We start from the raw sequence: 22,162 nt of genomic DNA, 5'->3' as shown, positions 1-22,162 counted from the left end.
GTGAAGGTCGGAGTATCATGAGTTTGAGGCCAATCTGGGCTACAGAGTGAGATCCTCTCTCCCAAACAAACAAACAAAATCTGCAAAAGGATAGATCATCAAATGCAATCCCAGAAAACCCTGATGCCAAGCCATTTCTGTCCTCCTGCTCAGCATACTCCTGATGCTGACGGCTCCTTAACAAGGCAGGTAGAACAAGAAGCCTATTCCTAAACCAGCTATTTCTCCACCTTCAAATATAATTTCCACATGGTATCTAACACTGTAATTCTAGAACACGATATTACTTACAGTAACCAGGATATGGAAACAACCAATGGAATGCTATTCTGCATAAAAAGAAGGAAATCCTGCCATTTGTGACAACGGATGGGCCTAGAGGATATTATGCTAAGTGAAATATGACAGACATAAAAAAGACAAATTCTACATGATCTCACTCATATGTGGAATCTAAAATAATCAAACTCTGGACTTGAAATGTGGCTCAAGTGGTCCTAAATTAAATCCCTAATATGGTATGTATGTATGTGTATGTGTGTGTGCGTGTGTGTGTACAGTATATGATAGTCAAATGCATAAACCAGAAATAGTGGCTATCAAGACCCAGAATTGGGGTATGAAGATGTTGGGGGTGAAGCAATATTGGTCAAGGAATTCAAAGTTTCAGTCAAGCTTAAAGAAAGAATAAAAAAATAATAAAACTAAAGACTGTTTAGGAACATTTGTTTTTACAACACTTTAAGAGTAAAACTTTTTTTTTTAATAAAAAGGCTGCATATAAACTTATGACAAATGCCTCTGGAGATAGAAGGCTATTTACTCAGAGAGAGCAAACAAGTCTGGTAGTCTGAGTTGACTCACAAAGTTAAAAGCAATCTGGTTAAACATGAAGCAAACTAGTCACATGATAATTTCAGCTACATTAGTGTTCAGAAAGCTCTACACTGATTTTAAAACACAGATACTTCTTTGCTTAGGAACCAGAAGAATATTCCTAACTGAGGTTTAAATCTCAGTGATATTAAGGGTATCTAATAAACAGGGTTATACTCTGAAAAGATACAGGCATGTATAACCTACTGTGAAAAGATAGTACTGACATGATGAAGGGGATGAATTCAAGTAGGATATATTTGATACATTGTAAGAACTTTTGTAAATGCCACAATGTACCCCCACCTAGAACAATAAAAAAGGGAAAAAAAGATAGCATTGACAAGTGATGTTTAAGAAGAGTTTTTGTAATTTAAATTGCTCTATAAAGTATTGAGATGAAGAGAATGAAATACAAGTTAAAACAAGGTTCTCAAAATCTCTGTGAATTTTTAATTATTTACACATCTCTTTGTTCTTCAACAATCATAAGAGGGATATACTACTGCTATCCCCATTTTTACAGAAGGGGAGAAACAAGGTCTAGAGAATTTAAGTAAATTGCCTGTAGTCACTAAGCTCCTAGGAAGTAGAAGAAGTTGGATGCAAGCAGTTCAGGAGTACTGCCCCACAGCTCACACTCTTGGCTTCGGTTACATTGCTTTTGAACTGAATGTCATTCATTGAGAACTGCTCAGTTCCCTAAGTCTATTAAGATCGCTTTTCACACTGAAAAAGGCCTGATACCATGAAGCACACTCCTTGCCTATATTTGGTGCAAGAAGAGAAAGAAAGAATGAAAAATCTTTCACATCCGGACTTTAAGAAAGCTCTCAGTGGTTCTCAGACTTCACCTCAGAGTGGGCTCACAAAGCCCATCACACCTTCAGAATGGGTAATGGAAGGAACAAATCTAGCATATGTTGTACAAGAAGGCCCACCCTCAAACCTAAATAGATCTCTGTTACATCAACCACACCACTGGGGTCAAAGGAAAATGAGCCCACATCATCACACGCACTTTTTCCAGTTAGGACCTAAAAGGTATGAAATATGTACTTAGTTAAAAACAAAAAGTTTCAAAGAAATGTCCCTGTCCTATTGTAAAAAGAAAAAAGATCAGAGTAGTCCTAGGTTAAACCCTATTCTCACTTCATTCTCCCCAGTATCTCCCCTCTTCCCAGCTACCTGGGGAATCTCCTGCAGCCCCCATGTTAATTCTCTTCACTTTCCTTTCTCATGAATGTTTACCTGATCTGAAAGCACCCCAAGGCCCTCTTTTCTATGACCCTCTTCTATCATCAGCTTGGAGTTAGAAAAAGGAGGCTCCCCCACAAGTGACACTTCATGAGGATTCAGTTCAATGGTGGAATGTATGCCTAAGATGCAGCAAGACCTGGGTTCAATCCTCAGTTCCACAACAAGAAGGAAGGAAGGAGGGAGGGAGGTTCTGTCCTACTACTGAGTCTCCTATCCCTTGGTCTGGAAAGAAGAAAAAAATCAATACCCCATGTGGTAACACAGACCCTTACTTATTGGTGAGGAAATAAAAGGAAGAAGAAAGGAAAGGAATAGAAAGCTACTCTGAGACTACCCTAAAAAAAAACCCTGGATGCAAAGGAAGGCCTGAAACGTGGATATCATTAGTGGCCACAAACTCCTTTCCCCTCAGGTAGGCACAGTCAAAAGGTATCTGTCAACATTCTCCCTTCCCTCATCACCTTCCTCAATGCAGGATTCAGGCTGCCTTAGCTACAATAGAAAAATAATAACAGTCCTCTTCTTAGGCTAGGATGGCCTTGACCTTCTACCATCATTTGTCTAAAAAGAAAACAAAAATCTCTAGGTTTCACTTTGGTCAAGAGTTGGCACTTGCCAGGTATGGTGGTACATACTTGTAATCCCAGCACTTGGAAGGCTGAGGTAGGAGGATTGCAAATTCAAGGCCAGCCTAGGTTGAATAGTAAGAACCTGCCTCAAAATTCCTACTCGCGCCCCCCCACAAAAAAACGTGGGTACTATTCATCACTAATAAAAGTAATTAACATGCTTATATTAAGAAAAACCACCCTGTGAAGTTAAACAAATGAATCATCAACACCACCTCTAACCCCTGCTGGACTTCCAGAAATGCCAGTCACCACAAGGCTTTTTTCTATTTCCTTAATTATAAGCAGCTTTGGTTCAAGCAACTAGGTAAAAGGTCAGCAAAACCACATCTTATTCAATTTCAATGGGTTTTGTTTAGTTCATTTTTCAAAAATATACATAATCATTTTCCTACTATTCTTTTCCTTAAACATAGTAACCTAGTTGAAGGACTGACTTCAAAGGTTTTTGTGAGCCCGTCTGCAGTAAAACACCCCTACAGCACTGTCTCATCACCAAGTGCGTTTGAACACCCTCCCAACTTTCAGAATCCACCCGTTTGTCCTTAGCATGCAAACCCTGCCTGTATTTTCAGAAAGAAGCTTTGTACTGGGAATACCAAACATGCACAAGCCAGGGGCCGGGGAGACAGAAAGAGCAGGACGCAGCACAATGTGCTTAAAGTCCACAGATGGCTTTCCAGGATATTGGTATCGTGGGGTTTCAGTAACAACTCATTCTTACAGGAGGGCAGTGTATTAGTTGGAACCATCTTAGGAAATTAAAGACTATACCTGATAAATATACCTGTACACAGACAACATGCTATATAGCACTGCAGGAAAATGGAACACACCTAGTCACATTTAAGATCCCAGCTTCTACAAACAAAAATGCATTCAACTGATGTGTCTCAAGGGGCAGACTACTGAAGCCAGGAATTCTCCCCCCTAGAATGGCTCTGATTGGCAGGTACTTTCTCAGAGAAGACAGCTGAGTTAAGGGAGGGCTATGGTCGTTTTATGTCAATGTCTAAAATAAATTGTTTCCTCTCTCACTTTTTTTTTTTTCTTGATCAATCCCTATGGCTACATCACACCATAACCCCTGAAATATATGCTCATGGCAGTGTCTTAAAGAGACAGTTTTCACCACAAAAGAAATATACACAGTTAATTTCTTATGCCTGTACTAGTTTTTTTCAAGAGAATTTGTCAGCTTAAAATTATATCTGACTTCAAGCTGCTGATATCCATTTCATTTGGTTATTAGGGCAGTCAGGATGTCTGACTCAGGAAGGACAAAATGACAAAATGTTCTAGGAATCAATCAGTCCTTATTTTGACTTGGTTGACCAAAATCTAGCCTTACTTGGTTGTTTGCAGGTAGTACTTCCTGTTTATTCTTTTCTGTGAGATCAATTATTAAAGAGAAAACAAGCAAAAAAAAGATGGAACAGTATTACTTAGGAACAAATTAAGCCATAAACTTTGTAGAAGACCATGCTTATTATGGCTAAAAGTCATAAGCCACATACAAATTTAGCAACAACTATTAGATATCATGACCTTTGATATTGGCATTTTCTAGTGTCGTTTCAGATAACACGGGTAAAGATGGCAAAAGTAATCTAATCCCTTAATGCCCTGTCCCCAACTTCTGAAATAGACTCAGCAGAAGCAACATCTTTTAACAATTATTTTTAAGGAAACAAGGTGATATTTTAAAAGAAATCAAGCACAATAAACACATGAAGGAAGCATTTCAAAAGCAAGTCAGTCAATTAATAATACCTGCAACATACATACTGGGGGAAAGAAACCCTAAGGTACTGTGCCCATGATTCAGAATGAAAAAGATGAACATATCCCCTTCCATATCAACTATCTTTAGGAGGAGGCACATAAAAACAAACTCCTGTTTATTAACTATAAACCAGCACATAAGAATCTTCCTACTATATACTTTAAAAGTGGTATTTTTTATGAGGTTTGTGATACATGCCTGCAATCCCACCTATGCAGAAAGCAGAGACAGGAGAATCATTCTCAGACTAGTCCCAAAGGAAAAGTTAGCAGGAGACCCTATCTGAAAAACAAACCAAAAGCAAAAAGACTGGTGGTGTGGCTTAAGAGGAAGAGTCCAGGCACCCAAAGCCTGAGTTTAATCCCCAGTACTTCAAAATAAATAAAATAATAAAATAAATGGATATTTCCCATTTAGAATATGGACTACTAAGCAATATACCTTGTTCCACCACCTTATAGCCAAAGAAACAGAAGCAACAAGCACAAAACCATCCATGGCTTAAAAGTACCCACAAAAATGTAAAAAATCAGTAGCTCATAGATCATACAGTCACAGAAAGCTTCACAAATTCCTTTACCTGCATCTTTGAATGGGAATATACCACTTGGCTGATATCCCAAAATGCCCAAATGACATGGCTGAATGGAAACCGAAGACTAAATTTAACTACTGAGGTGGTTACTAGCATTTTAAGCCTAAAAACAATGAAATCATTGCCCAGAATTAATATGAACTACAGGAAGGCACAGTTGTGGTGTAAAAGAGAAAAATAAAATGAAGGAAAAAACTGAACACCTGAGAGATTATTTGCAAGCTTCATGTCAATCCCATCATCATGTTCCTCTCACCCATGAAAACGTTTACCTAATGTAAGGCATTACTACCCAAGTAACTAAATCTCTAAGAAATGAACCCAGGATTCGGGGTCGGGCCTTTTCTTTCCCACTTCCTTTCTGGTCTGCCTGTCTTCTCACAAGAACACTTTTGGCAGAAACATAGAAGGCATCCAGACATTTTGATGAACTGGACAAAGCAAGTCTAAATGAACAAACCCTGGCACTCACAAATGAAGTAGTCTTTTAAAAACCAAAGAGCCAAACAGAGGCTAAGTAATGCTCCTTGAAAAACAGAAATTCACATTAAAAAAAAAAAAAGACACACACTCTCAGAGATCTCTAAGGCAGTATTGTAAATTAGTATCTTTCAAATCAAAATGAGAAACTTCAACCACAATTCCTCAACAAAGCCAATTGTATATACACACCGCATACACACTTCTTCTGCAGTTTTAAATAGCATATTACATATAATCAATACCTGCTCGGTTACTTACTTGCTTCCTTCTGTAATGAGTAAACTGAGAGAGTCCTAACACAGTGGCCAGGGCACCTCCTCCAACAAGAACGGTCCCTTTTACTGCCTTTTGAAATGCCATTTCTTAGCCTATAAGGGGGGAGGGAGAGGAAACAGAAGTTAATTAGGATTTTATTGCATAGTAATCCCAACAACAAAGAGACTGCGGATTATGAAAAAATGTTATAAACTAGAAAAGGAAACACAAAGTAAAGATGTTACTAACATGCCAACTGTATACCACAATTCAAAAGCAATAGTCAAAAAAACCTGAACAAGGGAATTGATTATGTAAAAGTTATACTCAGATCTGACAGGAATTAAAGAAATGCAAATTTAGAGACAGCCCAGGGTATTTAAACAGTATAAAGTCAAGAGAGCTGTGAAAAGAAATGTCATTGTGTATTTGACAAAACTGCATGCTTTACTTGCAAATTTGTTCAACAGCTAATCCCCTGCACAAGGAGAACTGGTAGAAGTCCTGGGTCACTCATCATGACAATAAACCTTAGGCCTGCATCAAGTTCTTTGGCAAGTGTTTAATTCAAATTGTGGTAAAACTCCCTGCCTTGATTTTTCCCTTCTTAATCAAGATCTCACTAGAGCCAAAAGCCAACGCACTTAGATTTCTATCATTGAAAGAATTTACACTTAATGGATACCATGCCTTGATCCTTTGACAAACTGATAAATTTAACGTGCTGTAATTCCTTTCAATAGGGGAACTTTGAAAAGAAGAAAGAATCAAAAAATCAAAAGTTTTCTGCTAGCCAGAGGTGCATGACTCCACAGTTTGAAGGGGAAGCCCTTCAGACCAAGCAGTCTTTTGGTGTTCACAGTGTATGTCAAAATAAAGCCCTGTATTGTGTTAGCTCTTTATTTATTTTCTCTTGTTTTCCACTGTTGGTCTGAGTGGACTTTTTTAAGCTTTGTTGAGGACTTAAGCCTATTTTTTAACTTTTTCAGAACCCATAAAAATTGTATAGAAATAAAATTCCATCAAAAGTCTTCTTGACCACATTTATTCTATTAAAGAAGATAACACTGTGTGATCGCCTTAAAAAAAAAAAAAGAAAGAAAAGAAATTCTAACTTAGAGTTGCACAATTTGACTTGCCTAAGACTTTCCTTCCATTCACAAAAGCAGCTGGCACACCCAGCTCTTACAAGGAAGCCACTACCCTATTTTCCTGTATTGGTGGAGATCACACCTGTCTGAATCACACACCTTATGCCCTACTGATACCTCATGACTCAGGAACTTACTAATTATGAAGATAGTTTTAACTAAGGACACTAAAAAAAATAGTATTCTCAATGTAAATTATGATACAGTTACATGTTTGGACCCATATTGAATGTATAATATCTGTTGCCATACTATCCTAAATTAAAGAATTTCAGTACAGTTGGTAACTATGATTCTACAGAAAATTCATTTTGGAATACTATAAATGATATACTAAAATAGAAGTTGGCATTTCTTAAAACTTTATTTTTTCCTCTGATCTCATTATTCCTCACAAACTCCAAAATTCTAAGATGACTTTTTTTATTAAGACTCTTACCAGAAAAATATTTCACATGAATACTCTGCGGCTGGAGGCCTCTTCTTTACTAACCTTTCTCTACTAATCATACTCTCTTGCCCACATGCACGACACTGGTGTACACTGGTAGGGACTCCATCATACTCAATCAACCTGAGGCAAAAATCTTATACTCTAGGCTGCTCTGATAGCCAAAAGCCACAACTTAGCAGGCACCCATTTGTCATAGCACACTATCATCATAAAGGTACTTACTTCTGTATATGGTCCTATGGATGCCTGTCACACAACAATGGAAACCCTAGCAGCCCAAAGGTAGCTAACTGAGCTCCCCAATCAATTGGGAACATAGAAGAGAGTTCTGGTTCTAATTATCCACACAATGCACATACCGACCCCACACAGACAGCAGCTTGGTGGTCCACTGGATGTGAGGGTGGTGGCTTATTGACTTCAGCCTAATAATGCCTCTGTCTTGTTGATAATGTCATTGATGACCTCACAAAGGATACCACTCATTAACATGGACAACTGAGGGATGATGTATACAATACTGTCATTGAAAATGTCTCAGAGGTGTATTTAGCTAGTTAAGTTTGGAGCAAGTTTTTTTCCGTAAGTGTGGGTTCCCTACCCACCTTATTATATTTCTTCAATTTGATTTGCCCTTTGGAGCAAGTTTTTTTCCATAAGTGTAGGTTCCCTACCCACCTTATTGTATTGCTTCAATTTGATTTATTCAAGGCCAAAACTTGCAGCAACAGGGGATACTTCCAAGTATTATCTCAATAAAACACTAATTCTAGAGTAACTAGAGTTATCACATGTTGCAAATTTTCAATAATATCGACTAGTCAATAAAGAGTTTCCTTTTTTGATAATTTCATAACATAACTTATGCTTAAGGATTATTATTTCTACTGTGATCAATTCCTTCCATAAGATCACCTAATTAAAATGATTTAAATCACTCACAAGTGATTAAAAAAAAGCACAGAAGTAGTTTTGCCTATCTCCCCTAAGGTTATCATTATTATTTATACACATTAACTCATTTCATCCTCACAACATCTAATTTTATAAAAGAGGCAGCTGTGGTTCAGAAGAAGTAGGGGATTTGTCAGAAGTCACCCGAGTAAGGGAGAAACCATGACTTTGTTTAAGTTCTTAGCCACTGGTGGGTCTGCCCTGCCCTTGTTCTCACAGCCAATGTTTCCTCAAGAGCTACACCATACTTAGCTATCATTCCCAAAAGAAGGCCCTATTCTCAAACAATCTCCCACAGTGTGCAGTCTATTGAGTTCAGGTTTCTCCCAAAGGCAAGGAAAAAGCCTCTGACAAAGTATCTACTAGTAATCTACTGCCAGATAACATTAAGGGCCTTGTTTTACTATGGAAAGAAAGAGTTAAAAATAGATATACACTACACTGTGGACGTGAACCCATTTACATTCCCTTGTGAGGAGAAGTTTTCACAGAAGTTACAAAAAACATTATTTCCTTCTAAGTAATAGCTGTAACTAGGAAGTTAGCAAAGAAGGGACCAGAGGTACTGACATATCTTCACCTTTTGCAATTAAAAGTGTGAGAAAATTGCAGAGAGAAAATAATCCAAAGAAAAATTAACTTAGTTGATAGCTCAACATCCCTCCTTTACAGCCTATTAAATCATAGGCACACTGACTCAGAACTGCCTCTGGTGCTGGCAGAGACCAAATCTAACTCTTCCAAGGAGAACACCAGCTCAGAGCCCTAACAAAACAGTGAACACCTAAAATTATCTGAGAGCCTATCACCTGCCTCAAACATGTCACAATCCACTTGTGGATGAAATATCAAAGTCTACCTTGGAACTATGTCTGTCTGTGCTATACAGAGAATGACAAATACTCTGGTAGAAAGGAAAGAAAGGTCTTATATCATTGTAGTAAAGCGACGGACTGATTCTGACTGAAAGAATTAAAGAAGACAGGATATTTGGGAAGGAGTTTTATTTTGTTTTGTTTTGAGGTAGTCTTGCTGCATAGCCCAGGCTGGCCTCAGCCTCCTCAGTGCTGGGATTATAAGAATGTGCCTGGTGAGAAGGAGCTGGAGGAAAAGAAAAGATCTGGAAGGGAGTGAGTAGAGAAAAGTTTTCATAAAGAATGAGTGTTCGAAGGAGAGACAGAGACATTATGGTAACATCCCAGGGTATACAAATAGTTATCTGGTGTCCGGCTGGAAATGAGGTTTAAAAAAGAAGTCCTGTGCAAAAGAGAAGAAGTCTATATGTGTGAAGAAAGATATTTTGATGACATTCTCTTGGCAACAGGGGCTGGGGCCGTAGATGAAGGAAACAAGATGTTTTGTTAATGAGATTTACAGTGCTCAAGATTTTTGCAATGAAGCTTGAGTAAAAAAACAAGAAAGAGCAATGAGAGGGCAAGGTAATAGTCCCCACGTGAGAGGCCATGAGTCTGGTTTAAGACAATTTTGGAGTTGGTGGAGTGGCTCAAGTGGTAAAGTGCCTGCCTAGCAAGGATGAGGCCCTGAGTTCAAACCCCAGTGCTGTCAGAGAGAAAGAGAAGTGTAAGACAACTTTGGAAAATGCAGATGCATTGTGGAAATCTCCAGTGACAGAACTGGAGACCATTACAAGTGGTGACAGGAGGAAGTGGGCAGAGACTGAATATGCTGAAGGCTGTGAGCCTGGGTAACTGAGGATTGACCACCATGTTACCATATTCAGATCAAAAAAGAGAAGCAGGTTGAAGGGAGAAAAGGAGCTCAGCTTGGAATAAAGGAAATTTGAGATCTTGACAGAATACCTACTTGAAGAAAGCAGCAAAGAGTTGGCTGTTTGTGTCTAAAACTCAGGAGAGTAATCAGAGGCAATGTTGTGGCTTAGGAAACTTCAGCCTAGAACCAACAGACACAACTGCTGCACAATAAAGAGTACTTCAGTGCCAGTCAAGGAAAACTGGACTTGCGGCTTCTCCACAACTACTGACCCCTGCTACTGGCTGACTGTTGCAACCTATCCTGTGAGGGCTCCCATTATAGACAGATAGAGTGATAACGACAACTGCTCAGATCTATTCCACACACAGTCACCGAGCCCTCCTCACCTCTGCTTCCTCCCACTCAGAGGCAAGGCCACTCTCTCAGCTAAATCACACATTTGGATGACTTAACCACATATTTTCAAAGCAAGTTATTACCACCTATTGGAAAATACATGAATTCTCTTCAGGAACAACCTGTTAACAAACTTATTCTAGAAAAAGTGCACATTTCCAGGCCCCTAAATTCTCTACCTACAGTACTCAAGTTCTTCTCGATATCTTCTGTCTTACTTTTTCTCTCTCAGCAGCCTTCCTTATCAAGATGTAAATCTGGCATATGTAAGATTTCATGTAAACTGGGCATGATGGCTCACTCCTGTAATCCCAGCTACTTGGGAAGCAGAGATCAGGAGGATCTCAGATCAAGGCCAGTCCAGCAAAAATGTCAGCAAGACCTTCATCTCAACCAACATGCCAAGTATGATGGTTCATGTCTGTAATCTCAACAACACAAGAGGCATAGGTAGGAGAACCACGAGCCAGGGCAAAAACAAGAGACTGTATCTGAAAAATAATATAAAGCAAACAGGGCTGGAGGAGTAGCAAGCGGGAGAGTGCCTGCCTAGCAAGCGCAAGGCCCTGAGTTAAAACTCCAAGGCATTCCAAACATAAAATAAAATCCTTGGGATGTAAAGTAGGGGTAGCATTGCTGCATCACTAAACCCCTTACAAACTAAGGATGGAAGCATGACCACAGGTCACATACAGCCCCTCACACTGCAGCTGCACAGCCACCCCCACTATAGCTGAGCATGGAAAACCACCCCCTCGTCTACATTGAGTCATGTCACACTGTCACACCATGAGAGCCACAACTCAGGGGACCATGCTGCATGGCCCACCCACATATAAATCCAGTGACTTTTAAAAGAAAGGAACATGAATCTTACAAAATAAAAGTGTGGACGTCCTCGGAAGAAATCCTAGCCGGTAAGTAAGTCTATAATCATGGGCCTAGAGAGCAAGTCCCCAGCAAAATGGAAGAAGAAAAAGGGAGCTCAAAAGCATCTTCCCAGGGCTGGGGACTCAAGTGGTAAAGCACCTAAGCATGAGGACCTGAATTTGAACCCCAACACCACAAAGAAAGAGTTTTGAAGAAAGCAGTTTCCCACGCAGCAGCCCATTTTTAGATATAAAAGTCACACTTCTGGGTACTTTGAACTAGCCTTGTTTTAATAAAGCAAGCCCTTTAGTAATCCAGTTAATGTGATACCAGATCACCACCTGCTTCAGATGCATGAAAAAAGTGCAGCTAAAGTGTTTCCCCAGACAGGTACCAATCAAAGCGCACCACCTTCTCTTTCTGCAAGGTTCACTCTATAGTTGGGACAAGGGCCAGCCCTGTCCACTCCTGTCACCCCAGCCACACAGAGGCTCTGTCGCACACCCCTTGACTAGCAACCCTGATTCCAACAGGAGTGCAGAGCCCTCCAGCATGCTTCCTGAAGGATTTTCAGACAGAAGTGAACAACAGTCAACATCAGTGGTGCCTGGTCTGTGTTCTGCAGACAGAGGACTCCTATACCACAAACTGAAAATGAACCACCATTTTTAAATTTACTTTAAACAAAAATAGGCCAAGACTGGGTAGAAAATGGTCACAAGGTTATTCACAAAAGATGATCCCAATGGAAAGAAGTGAATTTATCAAATCCTGAGAAAATAGCAGATACTTACCTTCTATCACCTTTAGATTAACATACACACACACACACACACACACACACATAACACGATGCTAACGTGGTTATAAAGAATATGCACACTGAATAGGATAGCAAACCACACTTGGCTTTTCAGAATTATTCTCCTAATAACACAAGACAAATGAAAGGATCAGCGAAGAAGCAGCAGAAGCATTAGAAGAACAGTGAACCTTTTGGTTCCAGACGTATAAACTTTGAGGCTGTGGCTAACGAGGATATGCACACAATGGATGGTGCAGTGTCAAACCCTAGCTTTGTCCCTGGCTTCCAACACCCTTCCAGAAAGCCAGGCTGCTTCAGGGGAAGGCATCTTCAGCATCCAATTCATTCCCCCAATCCCGTGCCAGAAGGGCCCAAGCTGGACAGGAGGCAGGGAAAGGAGGAGGAGTTGGCAAAGACTCGAGCTGGGTTCAGAGTTCAAGTCAGAGTTCAAAAATAAAAATAAAAGGAGAAAATCAGGTCAAAAACTAAAGTGAGCTCAGTGAGAATTCTACCACTGAACCACTGATGAACCTAAAGTGAGCACACTGAAAAACTCTGTTTATGAAAGATCTGTCTCAAATCTTATTACATGAAGCTTTTTTCATTGTTAAAAGAAAAATTTTTGTTCTTTTAACTTAATATTCAAGATCATAGCCATGAATCAAGCATTTATTTCAGAGTCCTCTAAAGCAAAAATATATCAAAAGGGAGAGGGGACTCAGAGGCACACACAAATGCTCACACTTTGGTTGTTACTTGTGTTTAAGATCTAATTTTTTACAAAACATATACTACTTTCAAGGCAATTGCCATATTATGTATTTTCTGCCATTTCTAAAATGCACACAGAAACTAATATCATAAATTTGACCCTTTTTCCTTATTTTTAGCAAAGCAAATCTCAGCTAATAATAGATTTAATATTCATTAATGCAAATGATCATAGTTTAATTCATAACAAAATAGTTTACATTGTATTTGCTTTCCATAGAATTGCTACAAAAATCTTTAAAAAGAAAATTCAGTTATTTCATGCAAGTAAGCTTGTTTTCCATTTTAAGATTAAAATTAATACACATTCTCTATCATCCTAGGTAAATGAATGGATTTTTGCATAAAGTCATACAAATCTATCTTGGGGGTATCAGGTGGGACTGAGGTTTGAACTCAGGGCCTCACACATGCTAAGCAGGAGCTCTGTCACTTGAGCCACATACCCAGGCCTTTTTGCTTTTAGCTATTTTTCAGATTGAGGTTTTGCCCCAGCTAACCTGGGCCCACATTCCTCCTATCTATATCCCCCATCTATCTGAGATTACAGGTCTGTACCACCATGCCTAGCTTATTTGTTGAGATGGGGATCTCACTAACCTTTGGCTCAGGCTGGTCTCCAACAGTAACCCTCCCTATCTCCGCTACCAGAGTAGCTGGGATGACAGCCTTGCACCCCCTTGCCTGGCCTCTGCCTTCTTTGCTTACCATATATGTAATATAAGGTAATCCTGAGAAGCCTAAAATGAAATGACCCTCACAAGTGAAAACCTGGAACATTCCTTCCCGAATATATTCATCCCTTATAAAACCACAAGCCAGGTTAAGGAACTGAGTGGATAACAAGCCTCATCTTGGCACTGAAAAGAATGCAGTAGGTTCAGAAAATACTTCAATCCTGCCTTGAGGAAAAAGAATCACACACAAAAAGTTCATTATTCCTGTGTCTCCTTCAGTCCTTCTGTCCTTTTTTAACCCTAATCTTGGGTTAAGAAAACAGCTGACATTCTTTTGACAGCACAAACCCATTTTTAGATTGTACATGCAGTTATAGACTCTACTTTCATAATTAAGAAAAAGCTCTTCTGTTATACAATATACTACATGCGAAACAATACAGTACAAAATGTCTGTCTTCACACTGAAATATAGGAAGCCGGTCATCCAGATTTATTGAAACAGTAACAAAGCCCTACAAAGTACTGACAGTTGTGGCTATTGAATATACATTCCAAAATGTTTCATAAGAAAACAAAGTCTACTTCATCATATGAACATATTTTTAAAAAGCTTAGAAGCCCTGCTGGATCACTCCTGTAATCCTAGCTACTTAGGAGGCTGAGATTGAAAAATATTGGTTCCAGGCCAACCTAAGCAAATAGTTAGTGAGACCGCCCCATCTCCAAAATAACCAGAGAAAAATGGACGAGAGGCATCTCTCAAGTGGTAGAGCACCGGCTTTGCAAGTATGAAGCCCTGCCTAAGTTCAAAAGCTGATCCCACCAAGAATAAATGAATAAAAGGCTGAGATACTATGAAATGATGCAAAGTCCTTGTGTCAAATGAAGAGATTTCTTCATATGAAGGATAATCATGATGAACTTTATAATCAAAAGAAATGCACCAAAAGAAAATTTCAACTAAGTAACATAAAAAGGGTGCACTGGACAATTAAGTTCTTATTTACCTTTTTTCAAATATCTTGCATTCTTATTGAAGGTAAGCATTTTTCTTTGAAGACAAAAAAAGTCTTAACAAAGTTGGGAGTGGTGGTACACACCTGTAATCCCAGCACTCAGGATGCTGAGGCAGGAGGATCTCAGGTTCCAGGTCAGGCTACGCTACGTAGAATGACAGTCTCAAAACAGCAACCATCAAAAATAAATAAATAAATAAGCCAATGTCAGCTGATCTTTCTTAGCTTTTATTTAATATTTTATCACTGAATGAGAAGAAACCATAATAATTCTTTCAAAAGTTCTAGTTGCAATTGTATTATATATGTACATAATTTGCATATATATGCAAATGGGCTGGGCATGGTAATGCAGGCTTGTAATCCCAGCACTCAGGAAGCAGAGGCAGATGGATTAAGAATTCTAGGACAGCCTGGGCTACATAGTAAGACTGGCCTTAGTGAATTCAAGGCCAGTCTGTGAAACATAGCGAGACTCTGGCTCAAAAAAAAAAAAATTTAGAAATAGTAGTTGAAGATAGCTTATATAATCTTGAGCTTATTAAACACCTCTGAGTTTTTATGATATCTAGTTATAGCACAATAATTTCAGTTAACTTATTTACATTGTAAAATGCTACTTCTAAGTATGAATACAGATCTATTACAAACAACACTACACACATATTTAATGTATGAACCATGGCTGAGGGACATGGCAGAGATCCAAAGCATGCTGGGTGGGGAGACAGTCACTCTGCTTGTTCGAGAGTGAGAATATGCCCAGGCAACCCAGTCAAGTACATTTTACATCCTATACTCTTTTTTCCCTGCTACATTTATATTTAAATTCACTCCTCAACACATCTAATAATCCACGTGTATAAATATGGACGTATGACTTGCACACACAGTATATATATATGTATATATATATATGTGCAAAGAAAATCTGAAATGTACTAGAGTCGAAATAATTATGCATTGTATTATTTTGCTAAGAGACCATACTTCCCACAAATGTTTGACCCTTAAGAAAATAAGCATCAGAAAAGAGGAGACAGAGATTGAAGTAATTCATATCACTAATAGCAAAATCTTGTTTGAAAGTATGTGAAAATATTACATTTTTTAAATGCCCATCTCCTTCACCCTCCGGAAAAACGGTAAAGACAGTCTATGTTTTCCTTAACTATGCAAAAAGAATGAGCAAAGCTGTATTTCCATCTTAGTCATCTTGGCTGAAACAGTCTTGGTCATAAGATCTTATTCTCCCCACTTGAATGAGGCATCCTGTCCAAATCTCTCATTTTCAGATTTTTCTTTTTGTCTTTAAAAGGACTGGCACGCACCCTAAGTAGAAAGTATTCAAGTACCAGTCTATAAACAAGTGTAGTCTCTGTGAACGACACTGTGTACCAACATGACACAGCGTTACAGTAGAGCAGATGACAGTAAAATTGACATACCATAGAGAACGTAAAAGGCCCTACTCAATATTCTAAAGCTGTTATTGAAAAAAAAAAGATTATCTTCTTTCAATTCCCAAATGCCAGATTACTCTGGAAGGAAAGGTTAGAGAGACTTGTCTTGTAATTCTTTCTCTTTCACTAACTTGATTGTGATTTCAAGTAAATTGTTTGACTTTGCTGATCTGATTCTCCAACTATTAATGAGGTATCCTGAATATGTCCAAAACTATATTAACTGTAAATTATTATTTAAATGTATATTATTATATAACTTTAAAATCATTATTTCAGGATTTTTCTTTATCCAAATGGTATAGGGGGTTGGGGGGGGACCCAAAGCCCCCCAATACATGAAAGGTGTTGTTATAGTTTGGATTTTAAATGCCCCCCAAAAATCTATGTGCAAAAGCCATCATCATCACCAGCTTGTAGCACTATTGGGAGCTGGTGGAACTCTTTAGGTTGTGGGGCCTAATGGAAGGAAGTTAGGTCACTGTGGTCATGTCCTTGTGGGGGCATCAGTTCTCTGGCCCCTTCTTGTCTCTCTCTAGTTTTCTCAACACCAAGAGGTGAACAAGTTTCTTCTTCAATGCACTTCAACATGATGTTCTGCCTTGACTCAGGCCCTAAAGCAACAGGGTCAAGTTGTTGGGTCTGGAGACCTAAGGCAAATGAGTGAGTATCCCATCCCCCATGGAGAGCACTATGGTTCCTGCATCCTGAGAAGGAGTTTTAAACCTGTATTCCTGCACCCTGCAGAGGAGATACAGAGTCTGATAGATCTGCCACAGGGCTGATGAGCAAAATGCTCTCAAGATTGTTTTCCCTCCCCCAATAAGGGGCAAACAGACCAGTTCATCTAAGAAAGCCCTTGAATCCACAGCCAATGAAAAGAGCCCACCTAACCCTTACACAAACCCACAGTTAAAGCATCCATAAAAACCCCAGCCTTCACCTGAGCAGTGAGCTACTGGTTTCCAGGCTCTGCTACACTGCTCTGGCTGTCGCCTTTCCTTTCTCTCTAATAAATCCTACTTCCTATACAGGTTTTGGCTCATCAATCATCTGCCTTACAAGCCAGTTCTCTGGCCCATAAAGGCAAGGAACCTTGACACCAGCCAGCAACACTTCAAACCAGCAAGTAACAAAGTGAACATGGACTAAAACTAAATCAAAGTAAATCTTTCCTCACTTAAGTTGATTCTCTCATACTTACTCACAGTAACAGAAAGCTGACTAACATGGTGGCAATCTTTTAATGTCCAAATTACTTAGTACTGTTGAATAGTTAAGGTTTGCATTCACTCTTTCATTCAATAATTACTTACCATCTATCATATGCCAGGCACTGAACATACAACTAAAAACAGACACAAATCCTACCTTACAGTGGAGCTCATAGTTTACAAAAATAAAACCACTTTGGGTTAAAGTATTTCAAAAATTCATGTCCCACTCTTACTCTTTTTTTTTTTTTTTTTTTTTTTGGCATCACTGAGGTTTGAACTCAGGGCTTCAAGCTTTGCTAGGTAGGTGGTCTTACCACTTGAGCCACTCTGCCAGCCCCTACTCTGTCTTCTTAAATAGAGACCATTAACCATGACTGCAATTACTGATGACTAAGAACTACCCATACACACATGCTATGGTTGGGTAATGAACTCAGGAAAAGAGCATTGTCGTTTGACAATGCTATTAATCTTTTCATTATTTGTGGTCCCTGGTTACAAGTGCCCCCATCTGAGGTCTTCTATCTGCTTTTACAAAGTTACTATATTTCTTCCCAACTATCAGTCTGATAATTTCCTATATTGATCTTTGAGCTTTCCAACTAACTTCTAATTTATTATCTATAACTCTGGCTAGAAACATGAGAACTGAATTAGCTAAAACTGTGTCAGCTACAAATAATTAGCCCCTCAAAATGAAAAGGATTTACTTAGCCCTGTGTGGTGGCACATGACTGTGATCCCAGAAATATAGTTTGAGGCCAGTTGGGGCTACATAGTGAGACCCTGAATCAAAAATCCAAAATCCAAAACACAACAACAACAAAAGAACTACTTACCAGCATTTTAGCATCTGGATTTTTAACTTTCTGGCTCTAACTATTTGGTGGCCTTCTCACCTTTCTTCTTATGTCATAGATTAGAGAGATTTACCTCAGAACTTGTGGATTTTGCTATACACAATTGAATAAAACTAACTACCCAAGGCCCAAATAAAGATTAAGAAATTCAAACTAGGGCTCATGGAGTGCCTAGCAAGGCCGAGGCCCTGAGTTCAAACCCCATTAAAAAGAAAAGAAAAGAAAGAAATTCAAACCAGATATAGGGACATAGTCTAGGCTTTAGAAAAGCAAATCCATGTTTCAATTCTGCCTCACCTAAACACACCCACATTATCAAAAAAAAGAAAAGAAAAAAGTGGCAAATCTATTTCTGCTGTATAAACAACTGGAACATTTTTCTTTGTTCTCCTGGACTTAAAGAAAAGTGTACAGATAAATAGACCAAACCTGTCACTCCTGAAAAAAAAAAAACATTCAATTTTCTTTGTTGGAAACTGCTTTATTAAAACCACCTTTATCATTAACAAGGGAAAGATAAAAATTGTACCTTCTTACCAAATACAAAAGCAAGAGTTCCATGAAATATAAAGTATGACTGTAGGACTTTTCCAAGTACAGAAGGAGGAAGGAGGGACATTGGTACTAGAAAGGCATTCACCTGGGAAGATGGTAAGCTTGACAGATCCCTGAACACCTCAGGGGCTTGAGAATGCCTCTGCTCTCAGGGATTGGGAGAGACAAAATATGAACATGTAAACAAATTTTAAAAGGAGTTTTTTTAAACTGACAAATGCTATGAAATAATAAGATGACTCACAGGTTAACTGGGAGAAGGAGCCTACTTTATATCAAGCATTCATGGAGGTGATGTGGAAAAATGTAATTGAGGAGCGAGGCTAACACACAGAACAGACACGCAGTAGCATGGGCCCATCTTCTTCAGGAAATCGAAAGGCCACAGTGGCTGCAGCAGAGTAAGTGAGTGGGCAGTGGGTTCCACAGGAACCATGTCACATATGACCTTTGCCTTGCAAGGCTTTCATTCTGACAGGATAGAGATATGATGTCAAGGCGGGGGTGGTCATGAAATGAGCTGATGGATTTTATGTTTCAAAAGAAAAGGGACTGTGGTGTAGCTGAGTGGTAGAGTACCTGCCTAGTATGCATGAGGCCCTGGGTTCTAGCCCCAGCACTGCCAAAATATAAAAAAAATTTAATAAATAAATAAACAAACTTTTTCATTAGCCATGCTCATGAGTAAATAAAAGTAGGAAAAGAACATAATGGGGACAGACACAAAGAATGAACAAATTGTAGGAGAAAATAAACTGCAAACCACAATAATAAATAAGCTCTACCATAGAGAAACAAATACTAAGGAAAAATGCGAATATTAATAACCACTCAATGCACATACTTGAAAGACTGCTTTATCTCATTCATTCTGACAAGCCAGTACAAAGAGCAGAGTAAGTGAACTGAGAGGCCCTCGATGGCACCCAGGGTATTCTCCACCAATGCCCGGCTGGGAAACATGTTGACCCAGCTGAGTATGGATTTCATAGGCAAGAGAGACTGAGTGTGATTAATTACAGCTATTTATGTTCATGGATTTGAATGGTGAAGAGGATGCTTGCTCTCTCTCCATTTTATTTCATAGTTTTCCCCCTGTAGGAGTCTTAAGAGCAAAAGGCAACTGCCTGAGCAGTTGGTGTCACATGGAAACTAAAGGGTTGTATGTTTCAACTCCAGCTCAAGAAACACAGTGCTGCATGGATGCAATTCACCAGACCCCAGAGGGCCAGGCTCACACCGTTGTCAGCCAAGTCACATGGCTGCCAGAAATTAGCTGGGCTCATTAGCAATTTAGACTCAACAGCCTCTCCTCAGTGAGAAATCTTGAGACAATGTTAAGAGTAGCTCAAAGTTAATCCAAAAAATTTAGTCCATAGCTTGGGACCCCATTCTTACCATGAGACAGTCAGGAGACAAGTGACTTGAAAAATGGCATTTCTAATAAGATTCCTGTCAAAACTCTAAGTTCCAATAGCAATGCAACAACTTTCAGGCCTGACCTTACCCAGTGCACTTCTGCCTACTCCCCGGGCCATTAGTTTGGCAGCTACACATTTCCCATTCAGACTATGTTCTGAGGCAGTTAAGTGCTCTGCAGAGTTTATGACCTGAAGTGTCACTGCACCCCATGACATCTCAGTCTGAACAAAACCACCTGACTTCTCCAGACTTCAATTTCCTGACATAAAAGATCAAGACCCATTGGGTGTACAAGACACACCTGTAATCCCAGCACTTGGGAGGCAGGAGAATTAGAACTCATTCTAGGCCAGTCTGAGCTACAGAACAACACCCTATGTCAACCTCCCCTCCAAAAACAGTAAGGAAAGGAAGGCAGGAAGGAAGGAAGGCAGGAAGGGAGGGAGGGATGGAGGGAGGGAAAAAGGAAGGGAAGGATGGAGGGAGGGAGGGAGAGAGGAAGGAATGGAGGAAGGAAGGAAAGGAGAAAAGAAATATCCCCTGTATGTTCCCTCTTTGTGGCATCTCTGGACTCCAGTAATTCTGGTCTTTTGCTCTCCAGGGCCTACTGTTGTTTTCCCACCCAACTGGACAGTGAGTATTGTTCAACTTACCACACCTAAAAGACTGCCACTGATATCCCCTTATCCTACTCTGACTGAAAAAGCAATTATTTTTACATTGATACATATTATAGAAAACAAAGTTCTAGAAACATGTGGATAGTCTTAAGTAAGTTAGACACGCTAGAATTTCTCCATTGCTTAGTAACAAATTCTTTCTGAATTAATTACATGGAGATGGAGTACTGAACAAGTAAATGATTAATTATAAAGAGAACGAAAGTAGATAGGTAAAACAATATCTATGTGGATGTGTATGCATGTATGTGCGTGCTCAAGTGCTAAAGCATCAGCATAGCAAGTGTGAAGCCCTAAGTTCAAATCCAAGTACTGAAAAAAAAAAGTACACGTGAATACAAACATGAAGGCTACAAGGGTAAACCCCAAGTGTTAAGAATCTCATTTTTCAATGGTAAGGTTGTAAGTCATTTTTACTTTCTTCCTTTCTAGATTGCCAAAATGAGCATGTATGATTCATGTAATAAGAAAAATTCTGTGTCTATGTGTATGTAAAAGAAATAAATGGAAAAATATAAGAACTCTAAAGAGCAGCACACAGATGGATAGCTGACATTTGACTAAATCCCATATCATCTGACCACCACTGGAGTGATTTTCCTCTACACAATTTTTCTTATCTTTAATGAGCAAGAGTAAAAGAACCATATAGAAAAAGGGGAAAGGATAGCTTACCTTTGCAATTTATTAGCAATCTTGGAGCAAGAGCTGCAAAATGCAACAGAACTACCTACCTTATTCTGAAGAACCTCAAGTCTCCATCTTAACTAGAATGAATTTGCCTTGAGCATCTGACACAATAACTATTTAAACCCGAGTTAAAACAAACCTAAACTAGACCTGCATTTTCAGTTATTGCACATTGCACCTGCTAGGGATTTAACGTTTAACACAACAGACCAAACCAGTACCTGCCAAGCTCATCAGATTTCTTGGAAGTGTGTGTTCTCCAGTCCTCAACTTCATAAGCACAGATTTTCTTCACTGAGCAACACACACAAGGGGGACTTGCACTGTGCCAGGCCCAAGAGGGAGCCCACAGATAGAGAGAGAAAGGAGAGCCCATCCTATAGTGAAGGCAACCTCTCTTCTCTCCTCTCCTAGTAGCAATTCACTACTTGTTTGCAGAACACAGTCACCTCTCTAGACCCAGCTAGGATGCTGCTAGTCACAGGTGCTGTCCTTGGCACATCCTCATGGTATCATTGTCATGTTCAGTACAATATTCACTGTAGAGCATTCACTGTGCA

The 22,162-nt window shown here is 39.2% G+C and overlaps 1 protein-coding gene across 5 annotated transcripts in view; it reads right to left on the bottom strand.

The window, feature by feature from the left end:
• Positions 1-22,162, bottom strand: part of Gpd2 (glycerol-3-phosphate dehydrogenase 2) — a 137,163-nt gene that overhangs the window by 90,089 nt on the left and 24,912 nt on the right. For all 5 annotated transcript variants that reach the window (XM_074070821.1, XM_074070823.1, XM_074070822.1 and 2 more), the window contains exon 2: positions 5,888-5,997. In XM_074070821.1, coding sequence (XP_073926922.1) covers positions 5,888-5,989 — 102 coding nt within the window. In that variant the 5' untranslated portion in view covers positions 5,990-5,997. The remainder of the gene's footprint in view (positions 1-5,887; positions 5,998-22,162) is intronic.

The sequence above is a fragment of the Castor canadensis genome, chromosome 4, assembly GCF_047511655.1.
Source record: "Castor canadensis chromosome 4, mCasCan1.hap1v2, whole genome shotgun sequence".
Taxonomy (NCBI): domain Eukaryota; kingdom Metazoa; phylum Chordata; class Mammalia; order Rodentia; family Castoridae; genus Castor; species Castor canadensis.
Note: the sequence above shows the minus strand (reverse complement) of the source record. Positions and strands in the feature narration are given on the sequence as shown.